This window comes from Leptidea sinapis, chromosome 29 (assembly GCF_905404315.1).
Source record: "Leptidea sinapis chromosome 29, ilLepSina1.1, whole genome shotgun sequence".
Taxonomy (NCBI): domain Eukaryota; kingdom Metazoa; phylum Arthropoda; class Insecta; order Lepidoptera; family Pieridae; genus Leptidea; species Leptidea sinapis.
In genome coordinates, this window is record NC_066293.1 from 1,294,406 (window position 1) to 1,319,937 (window position 25,532).

Consider the following 25,532-nt stretch of genomic DNA (forward strand, 5'->3'; position numbering starts at 1 on the left):
CAAGGTTGCTAATGGTGTTCTTTTGTGTATACAGGATGTTATAATAATACTGCTATGCCACATTGAGCCTACCTTAAATATTGTAGATGTAACATTTGACTGAAAGAAGATTTGAATTTGAAAAACAAATTTACTCCACTCATACTTTTGAAATAATTTCCTGATCTGATTGGGACTCGAATTAGCATAAGCATATGGCATAGTTTTGAGACAGCCTGTATATTCAAATGAAAATAATTATATTCATTAAATAGATTGAGGGTGTTCGCTTCATTAGCAACATGTGGTATCATTGAGAAAGTCATTTTTTCTGTGATATTTATTTTATACTTATTATATATTTATACAAAGATTAGTTACATTTCTTAAAAAGCTAATATATAGGTACACACCCACTAACCTGCATAAATACCACTGGACAGTCAGTTCCATATGTTTGACAGCAAATTTTTTGTGCCTGTATGAAGCGCCACTCCCGAGCGTCCAGAGAACTAATTTTGACGAATAATACAAATGGTTGCAAAGAAACATATACAATACTCTGAAGTATTTGTACATTATGAATTCATTTCGTTCGTTTTCCGTGTTATTTATACTTCAAGAATCAACGTAATAAAGTATACAATATTTTTTTTGAAAATAGTTTCCCATCATCTATGTTTTCCACAAGGTCGTCCACATCAATAGTTTTAGTACCTTATCGACGCAACTCTTCTGAAAAGACTCCCGCATAAATGAATCATGAAACTAGTGCACATCTTCAATCTTCTGTCTGAAATTAGAACATTTTCCAGGACAGTGGAAAATCGCACAAGTAATAATGATTACAAAGCCAGGTAAACCCGCACATGAGCCAAACTCCTTTAGGCCTATCAGTTTGCTGCCAGTAACTGGAAAACTTTTCGAACGCATTCTCCTCAACCGAATGAAGGAACACCTAAAGACACTACTACCCAACCACCAATTCGGGTTCCGTGAAAGACATGGTACCACCGAGTAAGTCCACCGTTTAGTCGATATTATAAGTAGAAGTCTAGAAAACAAGCTTTACTGTTCAACAGTTTTTCTTGATATCAGCCAGGCATTTGACAAGGTGTGGCATGCTGACCTTATGTATAAACTCAAAAAGATGCTTCCACACTGCTTTTATCAGATACTTAAATCATACCTAAATAAAAGGAGTTTTCAAGTCAAGATTAATGAGAACTGCTGAGACCTCCATGAAATAAAATCTGGTGTTCCTCAGGGTAGCATTCTCGGTCCAATCCTGTACCTCCTCTTCACAGCAGATATACCAACAAATAAATACACTTCAATACTGCGACGTATGCTGATAATACGGCGTTGCTGTCAACCCATACCAATCCAGAAACTGCTTCACATAATCTGCAAGCCCACCTACACGATATAGAGCGGTGGTTTAAAAGATGGAGGATAAAATTAAATGAAACTAAATCAGCTCACGTAACATTCACCCTCAGGAGAGAGACTTGCCCCCCTGTTAAATAAAATAATACCATAAGAAGATAGCGCAAAGTATTTGGGATTGCACTTAGACAGGAGACTGACATGGCAAAAGCACACTTGGACTAAAAGAAAACAGCTTGAAGGAAAACTACGCAATCTTAATTGGCTAGTTGGATCTCACTCGCAATTAAATGACAACAATAAATTGCTTATTAATTTTATAAAACAATACTCAAACCAATATGAACATACGGAATACAGCTGTGGGGGACTGCCAGTAATAGTAATATCGAAATACTAGAAAGGTTTCAGAACAACACATTAAGAACCATGTTCAGTATCCCACAGTGTATTAGTAATAAATACATGTACCTAGACCTCGGCATTAAAACTGTCCGGCACGAAATAACCCAAACTAGCCTGAAATACCAGGACAAACTAACAACCTATGTTAACGAGCTAGCCAAGTCTTTGAGTGGAAAGGGTGGCATCCAGTTCACCAGGCTTAAGAGATATGATATCACAAATCTCAGTAAAAGATATCAATAAATGGATAGTTTGATGCAAAGTAATTTTACATCAATTTCGGGCTCTCGACGATGACTCTTTGAGCAGAAATATGCAGCCAAAACAGTGGAATATTCTTTGAAATAACAGATTGCCACAACGCAGAAAACAAAAAAAATATCTTCTATTACTTAAATTGAACAAGGTTCAATTATCACCATGCCGCGAACTTCGAATGAAGGGATTGCTTGATAGAAGATACAAGTTTCTTTCAGCATTGTTCGCCGATTTAACGAGAGAAACCTGCATGGCCCGTGTATCGGCATCTCTATTACAGTCATTATAATGCAATGATAATGGGGAACTAGGCCACACGCCATTATAAGCTTAAAACATTTTAGAAAATTCATTGAATTAGGCGTTATTTTGGTCTCTTCACCGTTGTTGCGTATCTGTAAGACGTCACAACAATCGACCGGTCAAAGTGCGCCAATTCATGCGACCAGGGTTTAAAAGACGGTTGGGCGAGTTAACATCTCCTAAAGATGCCTCGTGTAGAATGTACGCTCCAGATAACTCAAAACGTATTGTCGGCAGGGCGCGGACGACCTGTTGGTGAAGGTGTGGAGCGCCGTGGACGGGCGGCTGTTGGGCACACTGCGCGGCGCGGGTGCGGAGATCACGGACGTGTGCGTGTCGAGTGACGGCGCGCTGCTGGCGTGCGGCTCGGTGGAGCGGCTGGTGAGGGTGTGGGACCTGGCCAGCGGGGCGCCGCGCGCCGTGCTGCACGCGCACGCCGGCACCATCACCTCGGTGAGACCTGTCGCCTGCACGCAGACGGTATGTAGCGTGTCGCTCGGTGGAGCGGCTGGTGAGGGTGTGGGACCTGGCCAGCGGGGCGCCGCGCGCCGTGCTGCACGCGCACGCCGGCACCATCACCTCGGTGAGACCTGTCGCCTGCACGCAGACGGTATGTAGCGTGTCGCTCGGTGGAGCGGCTGGTGAGGGTGTGGGACCTGGCCAGCGGGGCGCCGCGCGCCGTGCTGCACGCGCACGCCGGCACCATCACCTCGGTGAGACCTGTCGCCTGCACGCAGACGGTATGTAGCGTGTCGCTCGGTGGAGCGGCTGGTGAGGGTGTGGGACCTGGCCAGCGGGGCGCCGCGCGCCGTGCTGCACGCGCACGCCGGCACCATCACCTCGGTGAGACCTGTCGCCTGCACGCAGACGGTATGTAGCGTGTCGCTCGGTGGAGCGGCTGGTGAGGGTGTGGGACCTGGCCAGCGGGGCGCCGCGCGCCGTGCTGCACGCGCACGCCGGCACCATCACCTCGGTGAGACCTGTCGCCTGCACGCAGACGGTATGTAGCGTGTCGCTCGGTGGAGCGGCTGGTGAGGGTGTGGGACCTGGCCAGCGGGGCGCCGCGCGCCGTGCTGCACGCGCACGCCGGCACCATCACCTCGGTGAGACCTGTCGCCTGCACGCAGACGGTATGTAGCGTGTCGCTCGGTGGAGCGGCTGGTGAGGGTGTGGGACCTGGCCAGCGGGGCGCCGCGCGCCGTGCTGCACGCGCACGCCGGCACCATCACCTCGGTGAGACCTGTCGCCTGCACGCAGACGGTATGTAGCGTGTCGCTCGGTGGAGCGGCTGGTGAGGGTGTGGGACCTGGCCAGCGGGGCGCCGCGCGCCGTGCTGCACGCGCACGCCGGCACCATCACCTCGGTGAGACCTGTCGCCTGCACGCAGACGGTATGTAGCGTGTCGCTCGGTGGAGCGGCTGGTGAGGGTGTGGGACCTGGCCAGCGGGGCGCCGCGCGCCGTGCTGCACGCGCACGCCGGCACCATCACCTCGGTGAGACCTGTCGCCTGCACGCAGACGGTATGTAGCGTGTCGCTCGGTGGAGCGGCTGGTGAGGGTGTGGGACCTGGCCAGCGGGGCGCCGCGCGCCGTGCTGCACGCGCACGCCGGCACCATCACCTCGGTGAGACCTGTCGCCTGCACGCAGACGGTATGTAGCGTGTCGCTCGGTGGAGCGGCTGGTGAGGGTGTGGGACCTGGCCAGCGGGGCGCCGCGCGCCGTGCTGCACGCGCACGCCGGCACCATCACCTCGGTGAGACCTGTCGCCTGCACGCAGACGGTATGTAGCGTGTCGCTCGGTGGAGCGGCTGGTGAGGGTGTGGGACCTGGCCAGCGGGGCGCCGCGCGCCGTGCTGCACGCGCACGCCGGCACCATCACCTCGGTGAGACCTGTCGCCTGCACGCAGACGGTATGTAGCGTGTCGCTCGGTGGAGCGGCTGGTGAGGGTGTGGGACCTGGCCAGCGGGGCGCCGCGCGCCGTGCTGCACGCGCACGCCGGCACCATCACCTCGGTGAGACCTGTCGCCTGCACGCAGACGGTATGTAGCGTGTCGCTCGGTGGAGCGGCTGGTGAGGGTGTGGGACCTGGCCAGCGGGGCGCCGCGCGCCGTGCTGCACGCGCACGCCGGCACCATCACCTCGGTGAGACCTGTCGCCTGCACGCAGACGGTATGTAGCGTGTCGCTCGGTGGAGCGGCTGGTGAGGGTGTGGGACCTGGCCAGCGGGGCGCCGCGCGCCGTGCTGCACGCGCACGCCGGCACCATCACCTCGGTGAGACCTGTCGCCTGCACGCAGACGGTATGTAGCGTGTCGCTCGGTGGAGCGGCTGGTGAGGGTGTGGGACCTGGCCAGCGGGGCGCCGCGCGCCGTGCTGCACGCGCACGCCGGCACCATCACCTCGGTGAGACCTGTCGCCTGCACGCAGACGGTATGTAGCGTGTCGCTCGGTGGAGCGGCTGGTGAGGGTGTGGGACCTGGCCAGCGGGGCGCCGCGCGCCGTGCTGCACGCGCACGCCGGCACCATCACCTCGGTGATACCTGTCGCCTGCACGCAGACGGTATGTAGCGTGTCGCTCGGTGGAGCGGCTGGTGAGGGTGTGGGACCTGGCCAGCGGGGCGCCGCACGCCGGCACCATCACCTCGGTGAGACCTGTCGCCTGCACGCAGACGGTATGTAGCGTGTCGCTCGGTGGAGCGGCTGGTGAGGGTGTGGGACCTGGCCAGCGGGGCGCCGCGCGCCGTGCTGCACGCGCACGCCGGCACCATCACCTCGGTGATACCTGTCGCCTGCACGCAGACGGTATGTAGCGTGTCGCTCGGTGGAGCGGCTGGTGAGGGTGTGGGACCTGGCCAGCGGGGCGCCGCGCGCCGTGCTGCACGCGCACGCCGGCACCATCACCTCGGTGAGACCTGTCGCCTGCACGCAGACGGTATGTAGCGTGTCGCTCGGTGGAGCGGCTGGTGAGGGTGTGGGACCTGGCCAGCGGGGCGCCGCACGCCGGCACCATCACCTCGGTGAGACCTGTCGCCTGCACGCAGACGGTATGTAGCGTGTCGCTCGGTGGAGCGGCTGGTGAGGGTGTGGGACCTGGCCAGCGGGGCGCCGCGCGCCGTGCTGCACGCGCACGCCGGCACCATCACCTCGGTGAGACCTGTCGCCTGCACGCAGACGGTATGTAGCGTGTCGCTCGGTGGAGCGGCTGGTGAGGGTGTGGGACCTGGCCAGCGGGGCGCCGCGCGCCGTGCTGCACGCGCACGCCGGCACCATCACCTCGGTGAGACCTGTCGCCTGCACGCAGACGGTATGTAGCGTGTCGCTCGGTGGAGCGGCTGGTGAGGGTGTGGGACCTGGCCAGCGGGGCGCCGCGCGCCGTGCTGCACGCGCACGCCGGCACCATCACCTCGGTGAGACCTGTCGCCTGCACGCAGACGGTATGTAGCGTGTCGCTCGGTGGAGCGGCTGGTGAGGGTGTGGGACCTGGCCAGCGGGGCGCCGCGCGCCGTGCTGCACGCGCACGCCGGCACCATCACCTCGGTGAGACCTGTCGCCTGCACGCAGACGGTATGTAGCGTGTCGCTCGGTGGAGCGGCTGGTGAGGGTGTGGGACCTGGCCAGCGGGGCGCCGCGCGCCGTGCTGCACGCGCACGCCGGCACCATCACCTCGGTGATACCTGTCGCCTGCACGCAGACGGTATGTAGCGTGTCGCTCGGTGGAGCGGCTGGTGAGGGTGTGGGACCTGGCCAGCGGGGCGCCGCACGCCGGCACCATCACCTCGGTGAGACCTGTCGCCTGCACGCAGACGGTATGTAGCGTGTCGCTCGGTGGAGCGGCTGGTGAGGGTGTGGGACCTGGCCAGCGGGGCGCCGCACGCCGGCACCATCACCTCGGTGATACCTGTCGCCTGCACGCAGACGGTATGTAGCGTGTCGCTCGGTGGAGCGGCTGGTGAGGGTGTGGGACCTGGCCAGCGGGGCGCCGCGCGCCGTGCTGCACGCGCACGCCGGCACCATCACCTCGGTGAGACCTGTCGCCTGCACGCAGACGGTATGTAGCGTGTCGCTCGGTGGAGCGGCTGGTGAGGGTGTGGGACCTGGCCAGCGGGGCGCCGCACGCCGGCACCATCACCTCGGTGAGACCTGTCGCCTGCACGCAGACGGTATGTAGCGTGTCGCTCGGTGGAGCGGCTGGTGAGGGTGTGGGACCTGGCCAGCGGGGCGCCGCACGCCGGCACCATCACCTCGGTGAGACCTGTCGCCTGCACGCAGACGGTATGTAGCGTGTCGCTCGGTGGAGCGGCTGGTGAGGGTGTGGGACCTGGCCAGCGGGGCGCCGCGCGCCGTGCTGCACGCGCACGCCGGCACCATCACCTCGGTGAGACCTGTCGCCTGCACGCAGACGGTATGTAGCGTGTCGCTCGGTGGAGCGGCTGGTGAGGGTGTGGGACCTGGCCAGCGGGGCGCCGCGCGCCGTGCTGCACGCGCACGCCGGCACCATCACCTCGGTGAGACCTGTCGCCTGCACGCAGACGGTATGTAGCGTGTCGCTCGGTGGAGCGGCTGGTGAGGGTGTGGGACCTGGCCAGCGGGGCGCCGCGCGCCGTGCTGCACGCGCACGCCGGCACCATCACCTCGGTGAGACCTGTCGCCTGCACGCAGACGGTATGTAGCGTGTCGCTCGGTGGAGCGGCTGGTGAGGGTGTGGGACCTGGCCAGCGGGGCGCCGCACGCCGGCACCATCACCTCGGTGAGACCTGTCGCCTGCACGCAGACGGTATGTAGCGTGTCGCTCGGTGGAGCGGCTGGTGAGGGTGTGGGACCTGGCCAGCGGGGCGCCGCGCGCCGTGCTGCACGCGCACGCCGGCACCATCACCTCGGTGAAACCTGTCGCCTGCACGCAGACGGTATGTAGCGTGTCGCTCGGTGGAGCGGCTGGTGAGGGTGTGGGACCTGGCCAGCGGGGCGCCGCACGCCGGCACCATCACCTCGGTGAGACCTGTCGCCTGCACGCAGACGGTATGTAGCGTGTCGCTCGGTGGAGCGGCTGGTGAGGGTGTGGGACCTGGCCAGCGGGGCGCCGCGCGCCGTGCTGCACGCGCACGCCGGCACCATCACCTCGGTGAGACCTGTCGCCTGCACGCAGACGGTATGTAGCGTGTCGCTCGGTGGAGCGGCTGGTGAGGGTGTGGGACCTGGCCAGCGGGGCGCCGCACGCCGGCACCATCACCTCGGTGAGACCTGTCGCCTGCACGCAGACGGTATGTAGCGTGTCGCTCGGTGGAGCGGCTGGTGAGGGTGTGGGACCTGGCCAGCGGGGCGCCGCGCGCCGTGCTGCACGCGCACGCCGGCACCATCACCTCGGTGAGACCTGTCGCCTGCACGCAGACGGTATGTAGCGTGTCGCTCGGTGGAGCGGCTGGTGAGGGTGTGGGACCTGGCCAGCGGGGCGCCGCGCGCCGTGCTGCACGCGCACGCCGGCACCATCACCTCGGTGAGACCTGTCGCCTGCACGCAGACGGTATGTAGCGTGTCGCTCGGTGGAGCGGCTGGTGAGGGTGTGGGACCTGGCCAGCGGGGCGCCGCGCGCCGTGCTGCACGCGCACGCCGGCACCATCACCTCGGTGAGACCTGTCGCCTGCACGCAGACGGTATGTAGCGTGTCGCTCGGTGGAGCGGCTGGTGAGGGTGTGGGACCTGGCCAGCGGGGCGCCGCGCGCCGTGCTGCACGCGCACGCCGGCACCATCACCTCGGTGAGACCTGTCGCCTGCACGCAGACGGTATGTAGCGTGTCGCTCGGTGGAGCGGCTGGTGAGGGTGTGGGACCTGGCCAGCGGGGCGCCGCGCGCCGTGCTGCACGCGCACGCCGGCACCATCACCTCGGTGAGACCTGTCGCCTGCACGCAGACGGTATGTAGCGTGTCGCTCGGTGGAGCGGCTGGTGAGGGTGTGGGACCTGGCCAGCGGGGCGCCGCGCGCCGTGCTGCACGCGCACGCCGGCACCATCACCTCGGTGAGACCTGTCGCCTGCACGCAGACGGTATGTAGCGTGTCGCTCGGTGGAGCGGCTGGTGAGGGTGTGGGACCTGGCCAGCGGGGCGCCGCACGCCGGCACCATCACCTCGGTGAGACCTGTCGCCTGCACGCAGACGGTATGTAGCGTGTCGCTCGGTGGAGCGGCTGGTGAGGGTGTGGGACCTGGCCAGCGGGGCGCCGCACGCCGGCACCATCACCTCGGTGAGACCTGTCGCCTGCACGCAGACGGTATGTAGCGTGTCGCTCGGTGGAGCGGCTGGTGAGGGTGTGGGACCTGGCCAGCGGGGCGCCGCGCGCCGTGCTGCACGCGCACGCCGGCACCATCACCTCGGTGAGACCTGTCGCCTGCACGCAGACGGTATGTAGCGTGTCGCTCGGTGGAGCGGCTGGTGAGGGTGTGGGACCTGGCCAGCGGGGCGCCGCGCGCCGTGCTGCACGCGCACGCCGGCACCATCACCTCGGTGAGACCTGTCGCCTGCACGCAGACGGTATGTAGCGTGTCGCTCGGTGGAGCGGCTGGTGAGGGTGTGGGACCTGGCCAGCGGGGCGCCGCGCGCCGTGCTGCACGCGCACGCCGGCACCATCACCTCGGTGAGACCTGTCGCCTGCACGCAGACGGTATGTAGCGTGTCGCTCGGTGGAGCGGCTGGTGAGGGTGTGGGACCTGGCCAGCGGGGCGCCGCGCGCCGTGCTGCACGCGCACGCCGGCACCATCACCTCGGTGAGACCTGTCGCCTGCACGCAGACGGTATGTAGCGTGTCGCTCGGTGGAGCGGCTGGTGAGGGTGTGGGACCTGGCCAGCGGGGCGCCGCGCGCCGTGCTGCACGCGCACGCCGGCACCATCACCTCGGTGAGACCTGTCGCCTGCACGCAGACGGTATGTAGCGTGTCGCTCGGTGGAGCGGCTGGTGAGGGTGTGGGACCTGGCCAGCGGGGCGCCGCGCGCCGTGCTGCACGCGCACGCCGGCACCATCACCTCGGTGAGACCTGTCGCCTGCACGCAGACGGTATGTAGCGTGTCGCTCGGTGGAGCGGCTGGTGAGGGTGTGGGACCTGGCCAGCGGGGCGCCGCACGCCGGCACCATCACCTCGGTGAGACCTGTCGCCTGCACGCAGACGGTATGTAGCGTGTCGCTCGGTGGAGCGGCTGGTGAGGGTGTGGGACCTGGCCAGCGGGGCGCCGCACGCCGGCACCATCACCTCGGTGAGACCTGTCGCCTGCACGCAGACGGTATGTAGCGTGTCGCTCGGTGGAGCGGCTGGTGAGGGTGTGGGACCTGGCCAGCGGGGCGCCGCGCGCCGTGCTGCACGCGCACGCCGGCACCATCACCTCGGTGAGACCTGTCGCCTGCACGCAGACGGTATGTAGCGTGTCGCTCGGTGGAGCGGCTGGTGAGGGTGTGGGACCTGGCCAGCGGGGCGCCGCGCGCCGTGCTGCACGCGCACGCCGGCACCATCACCTCGGTGAGACCTGTCGCCTGCACGCAGACGGTATGTAGCGTGTCGCTCGGTGGAGCGGCTGGTGAGGGTGTGGGACCTGGCCAGCGGGGCGCCGCGCGCCGTGCTGCACGCGCACGCCGGCACCATCACCTCGGTGAGACCTGTCGCCTGCACGCAGACGGTATGTAGCGTGTCGCTCGGTGGAGCGGCTGGTGAGGGTGTGGGACCTGGCCAGCGGGGCGCCGCGCGCCGTGCTGCACGCGCACGCCGGCACCATCACCTCGGTGAGACCTGTCGCCTGCACGCAGACGGTATGTAGCGTGTCGCTCGGTGGAGCGGCTGGTGAGGGTGTGGGACCTGGCCAGCGGGGCGCCGCGCGCCGTGCTGCACGCGCACGCCGGCACCATCACCTCGGTGAGACCTGTCGCCTGCACGCAGACGGTATGTAGCGTGTCGCTCGGTGGAGCGGCTGGTGAGGGTGTGGGACCTGGCCAGCGGGGCGCCGCGCGCCGTGCTGCACGCGCACGCCGGCACCATCACCTCGGTGAGACCTGTCGCCTGCACGCAGACGGTATGTAGCGTGTCGCTCGGTGGAGCGGCTGGTGAGGGTGTGGGACCTGGCCAGCGGGGCGCCGCACGCCGGCACCATCACCTCGGTGAGACCTGTCGCCTGCACGCAGACGGTATGTAGCGTGTCGCTCGGTGGAGCGGCTGGTGAGGGTGTGGGACCTGGCCAGCGGGGCGCCGCGCGCCGTGCTGCACGCGCACGCCGGCACCATCACCTCGGTGAGACCTGTCGCCTGCACGCAGACGGTATGTAGCGTGTCGCTCGGTGGAGCGGCTGGTGAGGGTGTGGGACCTGGCCAGCGGGGCGCCGCACGCCGGCACCATCACCTCGGTGAGACCTGTCGCCTGCACGCAGACGGTATGTAGCGTGTCGCTCGGTGGAGCGGCTGGTGAGGGTGTGGGACCTGGCCAGCGGGGCGCCGCGCGCCGTGCTGCACGCGCACGCCGGCACCATCACCTCGGTGAGACCTGTCGCCTGCACGCAGACGGTATGTAGCGTGTCGCTCGGTGGAGCGGCTGGTGAGGGTGTGGGACCTGGCCAGCGGGGCGCCGCGCGCCGTGCTGCACGCGCACGCCGGCACCATCACCTCGGTGAGACCTGTCGCCTGCACGCAGACGGTATGTAGCGTGTCGCTCGGTGGAGCGGCTGGTGAGGGTGTGGGACCTGGCCAGCGGGGCGCCGCGCGCCGTGCTGCACGCGCACGCCGGCACCATCACCTCGGTGAGACCTGTCGCCTGCACGCAGACGGTATGTAGCGTGTCGCTCGGTGGAGCGGCTGGTGAGGGTGTGGGACCTGGCCAGCGGGGCGCCGCGCGCCGTGCTGCACGCGCACGCCGGCACCATCACCTCGGTGAGACCTGTCGCCTGCACGCAGACGGTATGTAGCGTGTCGCTCGGTGGAGCGGCTGGTGAGGGTGTGGGACCTGGCCAGCGGGGCGCCGCGCGCCGTGCTGCACGCGCACGCCGGCACCATCACCTCGGTGAGACCTGTCGCCTGCACGCAGACGGTATGTAGCGTGTCGCTCGGTGGAGCGGCTGGTGAGGGTGTGGGACCTGGCCAGCGGGGCGCCGCGCGCCGTGCTGCACGCGCACGCCGGCACCATCACCTCGGTGAGACCTGTCGCCTGCACGCAGACGGTATGTAGCGTGTCGCTCGGTGGAGCGGCTGGTGAGGGTGTGGGACCTGGCCAGCGGGGCGCCGCGCGCCGTGCTGCACGCGCACGCCGGCACCATCACCTCGGTGAGACCTGTCGCCTGCACGCAGACGGTATGTAGCGTGTCGCTCGGTGGAGCGGCTGGTGAGGGTGTGGGACCTGGCCAGCGGGGCGCCGCGCGCCGTGCTGCACGCGCACGCCGGCACCATCACCTCGGTGAGACCTGTCGCCTGCACGCAGACGGTATGTAGCGTGTCGCTCGGTGGAGCGGCTGGTGAGGGTGTGGGACCTGGCCAGCGGGGCGCCGCGCGCCGTGCTGCACGCGCACGCCGGCACCATCACCTCGGTGAGACCTGTCGCCTGCACGCAGACGGTATGTAGCGTGTCGCTCGGTGGAGCGGCTGGTGAGGGTGTGGGACCTGGCCAGCGGGGCGCCGCGCGCCGTGCTGCACGCGCACGCCGGCACCATCACCTCGGTGAGACCTGTCGCCTGCACGCAGACGGTATGTAGCGTGTCGCTCGGTGGAGCGGCTGGTGAGGGTGTGGGACCTGGCCAGCGGGGCGCCGCGCGCCGTGCTGCACGCGCACGCCGGCACCATCACCTCGGTGAGACCTGTCGCCTGCACGCAGACGGTATGTAGCGTGTCGCTCGGTGGAGCGGCTGGTGAGGGTGTGGGACCTGGCCAGCGGGGCGCCGCGCGCCGTGCTGCACGCGCACGCCGGCACCATCACCTCGGTGAGACCTGTCGCCTGCACGCAGACGGTATGTAGCGTGTCGCTCGGTGGAGCGGCTGGTGAGGGTGTGGGACCTGGCCAGCGGGGCGCCGCGCGCCGTGCTGCACGCGCACGCCGGCACCATCACCTCGGTGAGACCTGTCGCCTGCACGCAGACGGTATGTAGCGTGTCGCTCGGTGGAGCGGCTGGTGAGGGTGTGGGACCTGGCCAGCGGGGCGCCGCGCGCCGTGCTGCACGCGCACGCCGGCACCATCACCTCGGTGAGACCTGTCGCCTGCACGCAGACGGTATGTAGCGTGTCGCTCGGTGGAGCGGCTGGTGAGGGTGTGGGACCTGGCCAGCGGGGCGCCGCGCGCCGTGCTGCACGCGCACGCCGGCACCATCACCTCGGTGAGACCTGTCGCCTGCACGCAGACGGTATGTAGCGTGTCGCTCGGTGGAGCGGCTGGTGAGGGTGTGGGACCTGGCCAGCGGGGCGCCGCGCGCCGTGCTGCACGCGCACGCCGGCACCATCACCTCGGTGAGACCTGTCGCCTGCACGCAGACGGTATGTAGCGTGTCGCTCGGTGGAGCGGCTGGTGAGGGTGTGGGACCTGGCCAGCGGGGCGCCGCGCGCCGTGCTGCACGCGCACGCCGGCACCATCACCTCGGTGAGACCTGTCGCCTGCACGCAGACGGTATGTAGCGTGTCGCTCGGTGGAGCGGCTGGTGTTCAGTTTAGTTCACCATGACGAACGTTTAGCACTTAGTTCAATAAAATGTTTAATACATTCCAGGTCCATTGGTCCCCCGCCGGTCACTCAGACGTGCGGTGGCTCGCGTCCACCTCCACCGATGGTTCTGTTGCATTCTGGACATGCTCGCCCGATGGTATGGATACATTTTTAATGTTCTCTCAATAGTCACAGTTACGGGAGGTGATGTCCTCCCGGAGTGCAGACTTCATGTAGAGCCGACCACTCCGCATTCACTTGCGATAGTTTAATTGACTTGGATAATTTACACGTTCAGATAGAGCCTCTCGCTGCTAGACAAGCGACGAAAACGGGCCAGGCTCATTACTTAAGTGTGCGGGCCGAGCCCCTTGTTGCACTCGCGATGTCGTGCCAGTGCTGGTCTCGCCGCAGGTCAGTTCCTGTCGCAGCCCGTGCAGTACGTGGAGCGCATGCGGCCGGGCGCGTGCCACATGATCTGCGCCGCGTGGTCGGCGGGCGGCGCGTTCCTGGCGGCGGGGTCGGCCGACCACCACGTGCGCATCTACAGCGTGGCTCGCGCCGCCGCCCCGCGCCGCGTGCTGGAGACGGCCGTGCACCTGGACGCCGTCGACTCCATCGCCTGGGCGCACCGCGGCCTCAGGTACCTCGCTTGTTTGTATGCTTCATCGTAATCATTTTAAACAACTTTTTGAACTGAAACTTCTTTAGGCGCACGAGGGTAAAATTTTTACGAATGGAACGCAATAGAGCGTCACGAAAATGTGGGACGTTTTTGTACAAGAAGAGGAGGAGGTTTTTGTTCAAGGGAAAGAGCAATTGACTCCGATTGAGGGAGAGTATTTCTTACTCTCGGTGTTCCCTACTAGCCTATCCCTAGTATCGTGCAGGTTAAGCTCGCGGCCGCTAGTAAGTGGAACATCTTCTCTACTAGCCTTGTATCGTGCAGGTTTTTTTTAAAATGGCCTCCTCAAAATTATGATTTCAACATTATAGATATCGTATCCGAGGTTCTCGAGGGTGCAGAGAACGAATTTGGGATCATTTGGATATCGAATAAGAGGTTCTCGAGAGTGCAAAGAACGAATTTAGGATCATTTTTGAAATCCAGTGTCTTTGTGTGCCAATGTCACGAAGATTTTATCCAAGAAGAGGGAGAGGGAGATTGAGACCGAGTGAGAAAGGTTGAGCGAATCATGAAGCACATGGCACCGCTAATAAGTAGGACATCTTCCCTACTAGATTTATACCATACAGGTTCGATATAACTCTAGTAGGGAAAATCATATATTTCTCATCGTTTGTGAGAAACGTTTTCCTTTGACCGTTTTTCTCCGATTTACTTTGCCAATCCGGCTATTAAAGTATTTTTAAAATTTATTTTAAAAAGTATTTTCGTTTGTCGGGTTAATTATATATACACATAATATATAATAATGTGTTTTTCTATTAGTTACAAAATTTACCAAATCGGTTCAGTAGATCTAGAGATTACCCCTACCTACCCTACATACAAACTTTAGCTCTTTATAATATTAGTTCAAATTAAAATAAAGCAATAAACTCATTATGAGAAAGTAAAAATTTTATAAACCCTGAAAATATGTGGTAGCTCCGTTCTCCTGTAAGTCAGTACCGCGTTGTGCAGGTTCGTATCTGGAAGCAAAGACGGCACCGCGGCGTTGTGGAGCTTGTACGCGACGCAATGGCGGCACACGCTGCTGAGGACCTCCGCCGACGACGACCAGAAGAAACTCAAGGTGAGGGCTCCGGCCAGGAATTATTACAATAAGTTGTGGGTCGAGTCAGTTCCCAACGATGCAACGTGGAGAGTGATCGCTGATCCATACGTCAAGCAAAGTAATGGGAACAACATGTAAAACTGTAGCACCCCTGTGTGAAGAATCACTAACCGTGCATGATGCAGTGATCCAAAAACGTTTGGTTCACTCTCCCATAAAAAACTTTTATAATAATTGTTGGTGCTAACCGTTCTGATTCAGCCTGACTTACGATGGGCCTTGTTCCAGCTTTGTTGCACATCTTGTTGCAGAAGATGCGCTCGTACTGAATATCAAAGACTCACCTCGGTGAGTATTATGTGCTCGTATGATGATGAGTGTATGTGAGTGTGAATGATCTGGTGATCCAGATAACTTCTCGGACTATTTTCTCTCCAGTCTGTCTATCGCCGGTAAAACATGAGTATGATTGTGATACGTAGACCACAAAACAACGGGGTTATTGCCTAAAATGACAGCCAGAAATTCGAAATGGGCGCTATTTAAACGATTGCTTATTTCTATTTAAAATGCACTTTTGTCTGCTACACTAGCCCCCTCGTTGTGTATGTAGTTGATCGGCTGTCAAACATTTTAGGTGATACGAATTATAGCAAACTATTTTTTTGACAACAGCGGTCTGCGAGAGCTGAAGGTAGCAAATATCACAAGTTAACGAAATACGAATTTGGTGTTTGATAGAAAATTTTGTTAAATATACTTATTTGTTGTATCCAATTCTGATTGACAAGTTGTAAAAAGTCGACCACACTTAACATTAGCTCGTAGCTGACACTCATTGACAAATACAAATGATCACGCTTGATCGAGCTGTCAGGTCCTGTATACGCTGTTTAATTATATTCTAAGAGCTATGAGCCATTTTATTATATTTTATTGTGACGTTTGTGTAAGGATCACCACAATTTGTATTTATAGAGTATTTGTACAGTTAATTGAATTTTCAAATTTTAACGGCAATTGCTCTGTGTATAAATACAAAAGTTTTATTATTTACAGATCTAAAACATATATTCATGCTGTAAGTAAGACTAACCAACAAAAAGATGTAATGGATGTTATTTTTAGTTTAATATGATTTTTTCCCCATATAATTACATAAAATATATGCTAATGGAGTAAAAACCAGGGATGACCTCGTTGTTTTACGTGGTATAAAATTATATAAAGAAGAATGTATTGACAGTCAATTAAAACATATTAGTAGCCCCTCACCTAGGTCACAAGCCCAGAGAGTGTAATCCGTAATTCTATGTTTAGCCAGCAGTACTGAAGTGTTGGCATGGAGCAGCAGCATAAAAGGCATAAAGGCATTCATTTTCTCAAAATTGATTCCTTTAGAATTCTTTTTGATGTTATTTATAGCACTACCATCGTTTCGGAAACAAATGGAGCTTTGAAAAGAAGAAATGTTGCAAGAAACTCACTCAGCATTCTTTTTTGTGCTCTTTTTAATAAGATATACAATATTTTACTGTTATTGCTACAAAGTAATCATAACCTAGTCCCAGGCTGACCTCATGACATGTTGACTTAAGTTATTGAATGAACAAACAAATTTGGTCTCTTCACCATTGTTACCTATCTCTTACGGGGGCAAAACGTCACATAGTCGACCAATAACAGCGCGCCAATTCGTGTGAAGAGGGTATAAAAGAGCGGTTTCCGGCTCAATCAAATCAGTCTCGTGCCAGCTTCGTAATAATTATGATATAAAAATGCAATAAAAAAATTATTGATAGAATTTGTCGGTATGTAATGGATGTCTGTAATTAATTGTTAATACAACTGATTTAGGTGACGATGGTATGCTGGGACTGCAGCGACGAGTTCGTGATGACGGCCGTCTCCGACAACACAGTGCGGGTAGGTGTCATATTAAACAAAAGTAGAATATCATTGGTCATATGCTTAGATCATTTGCACATTTAGACAGCTGTGAAAACTTCTAAGAAAATGAGATTGACTGTTAACTTAGTGACATACAAATCGTGGGTGTAAGACGTAGCTTGTCACGCACACTACTATCTCTTATTTTATCAGGTTCTCAAGTGTAAAGTAGATCTGTAGGTGTTCCACAACACGAGAGTTGAACAAGAGATACGAATCATGTGTCAGTTGAACTGGTGGCTCAGTTGGTAAGAGCGCTCGGATGGAATCCGATTTCCGCGGAATTATTAAATTTGTATATCTAATCTCAGAAGTGAGGGATGTCACTATAAATAACAAACTGTTGTGCGGGCAGGTGTGGTGCTCGCGCACGTGCACCCAGCTGCGCGCGCTGCGCGGTCACCGGGACGAGGCCTACGTGCTGGAGCCGCACCCCAGCCTGCGGGCCGTGCTGCTGTCGGCCGGACACGACGGCCAGCTGTTCGTGTGGCACGTCACCACCGGCGAGGTGAGCCGCACACGTGCTTCCGGCGGGAGGATCCAATCCGTAATCCGTGAGAACACGCTCCGGAGTAGTCCGAGCACTAGATCCGGCTTCCGTCATCCGATTTCTCTGAAGATTATTGTCAGACCGAATTAGTAGTGGTAAGAGGATGAACGGCGCACGCGTCCGAACCGATTCCGAGTTGCGTTCGGATGATTGCGATATGCCAAGAACTGGCCTCTGAATCGCTCGGAGTCGGATAGAGATCGGATTAGTGCGTAAGTAATAACCTACCGGTCGGCCTCTGATCGGACGCGGTGCTATCGCGCTCTAGTGAACCGTTTATGGAATGATATGTTATCGACCGTCCGGTGCAGGTGCTCGCGCAGTTCCACAACGTGATCGAGGGCCAGGGCGAGGGCGCCATCTTCGACGCCAAGTGGGGCGGCGGCGCGGGCGCCGTGGTGGCGGCGTCGGACTCGCACGGCCACGTGCTGCTGCTGGGGCTGGGCGCCGGCCACCCGCTGCTGGCCGCGCTGCCCACCGAGCTGTTCTTCCACACGGACTACCGCCCGCTGGGTGAGTCGCAGGTGGCCTGCTGGATACCACCCTCACCTTGGCGATGTGACGACTGCCAACGCCCACCGGCTTGCGCGAGCATCACACACAGTCGAGAGTCCGTATCCCGAACACACAACAAAGAAAAGGTGCTGTAACTTTGCACTCTCAAAACCCCCGTCCTATTGTTGCGTCGTAACGCATTCATCTCCTTTTAACGTCCGTCAATCCTCCTCAATAACTGTCACTATAATAAAGAAGGCTTATACCTTATGCTTATATATATATTATACCATGATTCAATAAACTTTTTTTCAAGTGATAAAAAAATAAACCAACGACTCCATATGTCATGTAAGAACAATTAACAGGAAAATATGGCGCGGCATAAATTCTAACGAAAATATTAACCATATGTGCTACATCAGTGTGCTAAGAAGTGGCATCAGATGTACCTTATTTTAAGTAAATGGTAAGTTGGTGACTATATATTGTTATGATATACAGTTCGCGACGCGCTGGGTGGAGCCCTGGATGAGCAGACAGAAATCCCGCCGCACCTGATGCCGCCGCCCTTCCTGGTGGACGTGGAGGGGGCTCCCCACGACCCGCTGTACCAGCGGCTGGTGCCAGGTCAGTGTCCTTCACTTATATAAACATCTACATCTCCGTAGACGCTCAGTAGAGGGCGAATGCTTTACATTACACGTAATAAAATGGATCTTTACTAATGTTTTGCCAGGAGCCACCTGGTCCTAGGCCGTGAACATCTCTACGCTCGTTTGTGATAATTACCTGACAAATGAGCGATTGAGGTACCTTTGGGTAGAGGGCCGACAAACTTGCGAAGACATAAACAACAAACCGCAACGACAACAAAAGTCTAAGAATGAAAAAAGCGTACACCTTCCTTAAAGGCCGGAAACGCTCTTGTGATTCCTCTGGTGTTGCAAGAGAATGTGGGCGGCGGTGGTCACTTAACACTAGATGACCCGTGCGTTCGTTTGTCCATCTTTTCCATAAAAAAAATTTTTACGTCCAACTGAGCGAGCACCAAACCCAAGAAGAACGAGCAAATAATTATAACGATAAAAGTGCACGATAGAACGACGAAACAAAATTTTGTTATTCAAAGTCTTGTAATATACAATATATCACATTTATAATTAGTTCAAGTAGGTCGACTAAAATATATAATTATTTTATAATTTCTTCTTTGTACATTCGGGGCTATGGATATTATTAAGTATTAATTTCTTAATACGCGTTTAGTTGCAATCATTTAAAATTTTATTAAATTGACATTTACATAAGTTACGTATAATAAACGAAAAGTTTCGTACTCCAGTTATATTATATTCTAAATGTACCTAAAAACTACGAATTTTTTTTAAATGACGTTGCCAATATGATTGTGCTTAAATTAAAACAACATTAATGCTTATAATTAGTTAATTATTACAACAAATTCCAGATATTTCACATTATCCGTCTCGAAGGACCAAAAGAGCATAGTGCTGCTGCAATTAAAGATGTAAATAATTTTAACAATTTGTTATTTTAATGTGATCTCCCTCGATGAAGCCACAACCTGAGAGTTGAACAAGAAATACCAAGATTTACAAATCATGTGTCACTCGAACGGTTGACTCGGTTGGTAAGAGCGCTCGAACGGAACCCGAGAGGTGGCGGGTTCGAGTCCCGCATCGTTCTATATTTTGGTTTCAATTATAATTAATAATTTAAATTAAGGTCAGTGTAACAACTCATTTAAATAGATCACTATTAATTTTAACTTTTCCTGCGGTAATAACCTTTTGTTCGACATATAACATCGTAGTGGTCGCAGGTCGTGAGAACCTGTCGCTGTCGGAGCTGGTGCCCGCGGCCGACGCCCGCAGCCGCCTGGACGCCATGATCGAGGCGCTGGCGGCCGACCCGGCCACGCCGCCAGCCGACCAGCCCGTGCATCATGCTCCCGGTACACTCATTCACTACAATTGTATTAAACGAAGTCCTCCGCCGCGTGTGACTGCTTCTTCTTAACTTAACTTATGCACCAATTTTAAGGTTTTTTCACCAATGGATAGAGTGGTTCTCGAGGAAGGTTTTAGTGATATTATTTGTTAAGTTTTTAAATACATTAACGATATTTATTGGAGGTGTCGGAAAAAAATATGCCGTCTATATGGGAGCTTTCAACGAAAACGCTGTCTAAGCCCTTTGAGATATAACAATATAATATATGGTGGAATTGTGTATCTTATATAGGTCTACGGAAAAGTCCGCGCTGGCGTAATATGTCTATATCTTGAGGATAACATACTATATCCATCTTAATACTAAAAAAATTGTCAATTTGGCTTTAGACTACATTATTTCCGAATTATTACATCAATATTTTTTTTCAATTATCATAACAGCGTCTGTCTGGTCAGCTAGTTGACTATAATAATATTATAATTCTTTGAAATTAAAAAATATTAACAAATACATTAACGGGGAAATCCTCGGCTTATGCTACTCGAAATAATATTATCTTGCGCCGATTGTTTTCTGCCATCCCCTAGTACCTAAGGTGGGAATAATATGGGCTGATACAAAAGAAATCAGACTTTTTTGTCGTTACTTAGCTTAAATATTTTGTGCATTAGCTGGACACAAAAATTCACGAATGAAACCGTAGTTCAACACATTCATATACCCCGAAAAATAATTCTAAGCGCATGGTAGAATATCTCGACCATGTGCTGTAACACAATAGATAAAAGTTGCTCTATCTTATCACGATAGGAAAGATGGAGGAGGAGGGAAGTGCTGGAAAATTATTTTATCATAGTTAACTTATTATTTTATTACTCTTTACTCTAGCTAACTTTTAAGATTGCTTGTGCAGTTTATTCTTTCTTCTTGAATATAATTAATTCAAATCACAATTTTTCTTGAATTCCGTATTAGTTTACCTAACATACCCTATATTCATATTTTATAATTACACGAGATTGGGTCAGGGATTGGAACTAATACTCCGCTTATAGGAACGAGTCTTAATTCGCGTTCATTTTTCTGAATTTTTCCTCTTATGGGCGGCGGTACCTTTATAACGCGTCAAACGTCTCTTCTATCTTCTTCTTCTTCCTTTACACTTTCGAGTCAGAACTAGAACTGCCGTAGGCCACGCTTAGTACGGCTTATATACCCCCGGATCTGTTCTTTTTTCAAAATGATTCTCCGATTCCATTTTTTAATTGGACTAGAAATTTCTTTTATTTATTTTTATCCTGCTTACACATTTTCCATACTCTTTTCTCTGTTCGATTTGATCTTGAACTTACTAGAAATTTCCATTAAATTTACAAAACCCTAAAAATTCCACAGTAAACATTTTCCGTAGTGGTTTTATCTAAGGAAACTGAAGTATTCGTTTCAGAGCCTTTCACTGGGGTTGCCCTATTGTTTTTGGACGTTTACATACTTGGTGTATTGAATTAACTGCCGTTTTCCGTCACTTTTTGCTCAAATCTATCCACTAAAATGCTATCACTACTGAACCGAAGTCTATACTTTACTCCCAACACAGTAAAACACTTGGAATCCTAATATTTTATTTTATTTAAATTAAAAAATTCGTAAGAGGTGAAACCGTCGCAGTCGCATCCGTGGCGTCACTCGAGGAGGAAAAGGATGGGAGGTTTAGGACGCTTAACAAGTTGAATGTTTTCCCAAGCGAGTCTCCTGTTCGCGTATTATAAGTACTATATTGTTGTGTCGTGTCGCAGGCGTGTGGCGCGGCGAGGGCGTGCGGCACACGGCCGGCACGTGGCAACATCTGGACGTGCCGCTCAGCACGCGCCCCATCGTGGCGCCGCTCAGTCCCGCGGCGCGCGACAGGATCGAGCGGGCCAGGTTGTGATCACAGCGAATAGCGAACACTCTAAAGACTCTCCCAATGTCTTGGGAGCAGAAGTCCCACGGCTCAGTCACACAAGCTTTTCCATGTTACTGGCCACTGTAGGTGGGAGAGGTGCTTTATTTGAAGATATCGTTTATATACCCTTATACTTAGATGACTTATACGCCTAGATAGACTTTTACAGCTGTGATAACTAGGTTCATTTATTAGCAATTGTATGCTAACTTAAAAAACACCTTTAGTCCCTTCCAACTCTACTGTTTCTAATCTTTTACTGCTCAACAATTTTATTACACACGCTATGGATAATGGTATGCAAGTCGATGTAATCTACACCGACCATAGTAAGGCATTTGATAAAATTGACTACAGTACGTTGATATGTAAGCTAACTCAGTAGGGAATACGGGGCGACTTGTTACGATGGTTCTCGTCATACATAGATAAGCTTTCTGAAGCTGTTTTACTAAATAACTACATTTCTAGTTGTGTTCCAGTACCTAGTAGTGTTCCCAAGGGATCACTACTTGGTCCACTTCTTTTTATTCTCTATGTAGGTGATATAGATTCCTGTTTTAAGTTTTCCAATTTACTTTCCTTCGCTTATGATTGAAAAAGTTGATCATTAATATTTGGTATACATTACGACTTATAAAGGCAGTCAATTTATTTAACTGTATTAAATACGTATAATTTTAGCTTGGAGCTGAATGATTTGGAAATGGCATGGTACCGGCGCGAGATGCGGCGCCGCCCCGTCATGATCTCGACCGCGACGGGAGATGGGGCGGGCCGGCGGCGTGCGGGGCGCAGGCCTAGGGCTCCGGCGCCGAGAGCCCGCCCGCAGCCCGAGCAACCAGCTGCCGCGGTATGTATACACGTTTACAATGCACTCGCACAAAGCAATCACTTATTTTTGAAAGGTACTTCCATCCTATAACTCCACAATATTTAATGATTCTTATTCATACATTGACGTACTATAAACAACTAGAATCACAATCACGCTCAAAAATTGTTTGAAGAAAAGCTCTGCCTACGCGTCTATCAGGCAGAGTTTTTGTTCAGCTGTGTTTTGAGAGCGCTATGTATACAACGCAACGCAATGACAAAGAGTTCAGTAAAATTCTGTCCAAAAAACAAATAAAGGATATTAGGAGGGACAATTTTGTAGCATCGAGACACGTGTAGGGATGTCGACATCGCGTTTACAAAGAAATCTTCGATCATTCTTTTTGGTTTCCGCGTGTTTGATGGCGGCCAATTATTACGTAGCGCCTAAGAAATACTAGATAATACTTAATATAACAAACAGTTTTTCAAGCGATGCAGCGATGATAATTGGGGTTTGATGTCATTCATGTTTCAGGTAACATGGCCTTTTGCCGTATTTTATAGTTTTATTTTATTGAATATCTTAATAATCTCTATATTTAAATCAAAACTGAGCAAATATTTAAAATCGTTCACTATATATTTTTTTTCTTAATATATCTATTTATTCCTTCTTCATTGATACTGTCACCATCCATCAGTCCAGTTATTGCTATGGCCGCAGGAGGACCGCGAGCGGCGCGGCTCGTCGTGCTCGGAGGAGGCGGCGGAGGTGACGAGCAGCTCGACGTCGGACGAGTCCGTGTGTCTGTCCGTGTCGCCGTCGTCCCGCAGCTCGCGCGAGCGGCGCCCGCCCCGCGCCCGGCGCCCGCCCGCCCACTCCGACACGCACAGGTGACGGACGGACTCGATTCATGGGTGACGGCTGTAATGCCTTCAAACTTAGCCCGATTATACTTCGTCGCCATTATTTTAATTACCAATTCAAACTTATGCCAAAACACATACTTTCTAAACTAAATTTCAATTTTTACTCATGCAGTCCCGCCTCTTATTACGTAGTATTTACATCCTCTTTGGACTACATAGTTGAATGGACGTTATATCAATAATATAGTTTGCTAACCGGTCCCAAACTTGGGTTGACATATAATACAGAGAGATTCTGTTATGAATAATCATTCATAAATTTTAATACAAAAAAAGATAAAGATCCTGTTTTGTGATCACTGATTAGTGACCCTAGATGCAATTCTTTATATGATAAATATTGATGTCTGTTGTCCGAGTCATATCTATGTTTATATGTATTTGTATCTTATTAGATATATCGTTGTATTAAATCCGTACGTAGTGGGGCGCTTGTAGGATGTTTTTCAAGATTTTTGGTTCGTAGACTATATTTGCGGCCATATAGCTTTTGCTATTTTAAGGCCGTTGTCATTAATCTAGCACATATCTTTCAAGAGGGAGCATACATACTTGTCACCTGATGGTAAGTGATCACCGCAGCTACTTGTAACACCAGAGGAATCACAAGAGCGTTGCCAATTTTATAAAGCGTCAAATAAACGTACACATGACTTCGGAAACTTTAAACACATTGGCACGTTGCGAGCGAGTGGGAGGAGTCAAGTGGGTAGAACTACTTATAGTGCTACCGACACTTTTTAAATTGTTTGCGGTTGCTATGTCTGCTTTTACCTATTATTATAATGTGTGTATGTCAAATTCAAATATTTTTATTCAAAATAGGATTTATAATCACTTATTGAACGTCAAAATCTACCACCCATTCAAAAGAGACTGCCTCAGACCTGAGAAGAACGGGCGCAAGAAACTCAGCGGGCTTTTTTTTTTATATAAAATATGGATTACAATGTAATATCGTACAATAAACATTTATAATTAAAAAGCCTGAGGGTGTTCGCTTCATTCCCAGTCCGTGGTGTCATTAAGTAAATCGTTTATGCTTTAGTAACCTTTCCCACACAAACGTTTTTTAACAATTCTTTTAAATTTCGTAACACATTAATTGTATTGTACATTTTCTGGGATCATATTGTAGAAGCATAGACATCGCCCAACAAAAGACTTACTAACTCGACCCAACCGAGTAGTAGGCATAACAAGTTTATGTTTGTTCCTCATGTTAACATTATGAATGTCACAGTTTCTAGAAAATTCTTCAATGTGAACATACAGAACATTATCGAAAATGTATTGAGAAGCAACAGTCAAAATGTTTATTTCTTTAAATTTTTCTCTAAATGATTCTTTAGGACCTAGGTTATAAATCGCGCGAATAGCCCTCTTCTGAAGCACAAAGATGGTATTAATATCACCCTGGATGTCTATGTGTAATTTTAAATAACATTTTTTTCCATCATAATCTTAATTGTATTTCTTCTGTTCCAGTAACACTTCACACTCGCCAAGCAAAAGCGACAGGTGAGTTTATTTAAGTTATGGTTGTCTAGGAGCTGTTAGGTTGTTTGTGCTTTAAGTGTTCAAAAAACGTTTTACCAAAACACCTTTGATATTTATTATACGATTTAATAACAAAGCACTGGTACTGTATCTAACTGAATCTTACGAATCAATATTTTCATTTCAGTTCGTCATCGTCGTCGCAATACTCCGACTGGGAGGCGGGCACCGCACTGGCCCCGCCTGCTCGCGCCAGGAGACGCCCGCTGCCCACCAAAAGGTATTAATTATTATGAAGTATAACCTCTTTATTAATTCTTTATAGGAATCACTCTTGTTGACTTCTTGATAATCAAATTAAAATAGCTGGAAACAACATTTTACAATTTTTTTAATGTAGTCGTTTTAATGTTATCAAAACTAGCCAGATACAAATAGTGCAGCCAAAGAGATCGTATTACAAGTTTATAATAATCTATCCGAAAGAACTGGTTGAGCAGGTTATCAAGTTTACACTTGATAATTGCTAGTAGATCCTGTAGATGGAGCCACAACCTGAGAGTTGAACAAGACATACCAAGGTTTACGAACCATGTGTTACATTAACGCTTGGCTCAGTTGATAATAGCGCTCGGACGGAA

The 25,532-nt window shown here is 53.4% G+C and overlaps 1 protein-coding gene across 2 annotated transcripts in view; it reads left to right on the forward strand.

Moving 5' to 3' along the window:
- LOC126973219 (bromodomain and WD repeat-containing protein 1) overlaps nt 1-25,532 on the forward strand; it is a 59,085-nt gene that overhangs the window by 4,652 nt on the left and 28,901 nt on the right. Inside the window, exons 7-20 of one of the 2 annotated variants that reach the window (XM_050820404.1) lie at nt 2,572-2,787; nt 13,044-13,137; nt 13,395-13,623; nt 14,629-14,740; nt 16,580-16,648; nt 17,028-17,180; nt 17,534-17,735; nt 18,222-18,347; nt 19,564-19,695; nt 21,494-21,620; nt 22,327-22,495; nt 23,186-23,355; nt 24,880-24,912; nt 25,079-25,171. In XM_050820404.1, the coding sequence (XP_050676361.1) occupies nt 2,572-2,787; nt 13,044-13,137; nt 13,395-13,623; nt 14,629-14,740; nt 16,580-16,648; nt 17,028-17,180; nt 17,534-17,735; nt 18,222-18,347; nt 19,564-19,695; nt 21,494-21,620; nt 22,327-22,495; nt 23,186-23,355; nt 24,880-24,912; nt 25,079-25,171 (1,925 nt within the window). Of the gene's footprint in view, nt 1-2,571; nt 2,788-13,043; nt 13,138-13,394; nt 13,624-14,628; nt 14,741-15,010; nt 15,071-16,579; nt 16,649-17,027; nt 17,181-17,533; nt 17,736-18,221; nt 18,348-19,563; nt 19,696-21,493; nt 21,621-22,326; nt 22,496-23,185; nt 23,356-24,879; nt 24,913-25,078; nt 25,172-25,532 lie in introns of those variants that run through there. The other variant, XM_050820405.1, reaches the window with a different exon arrangement.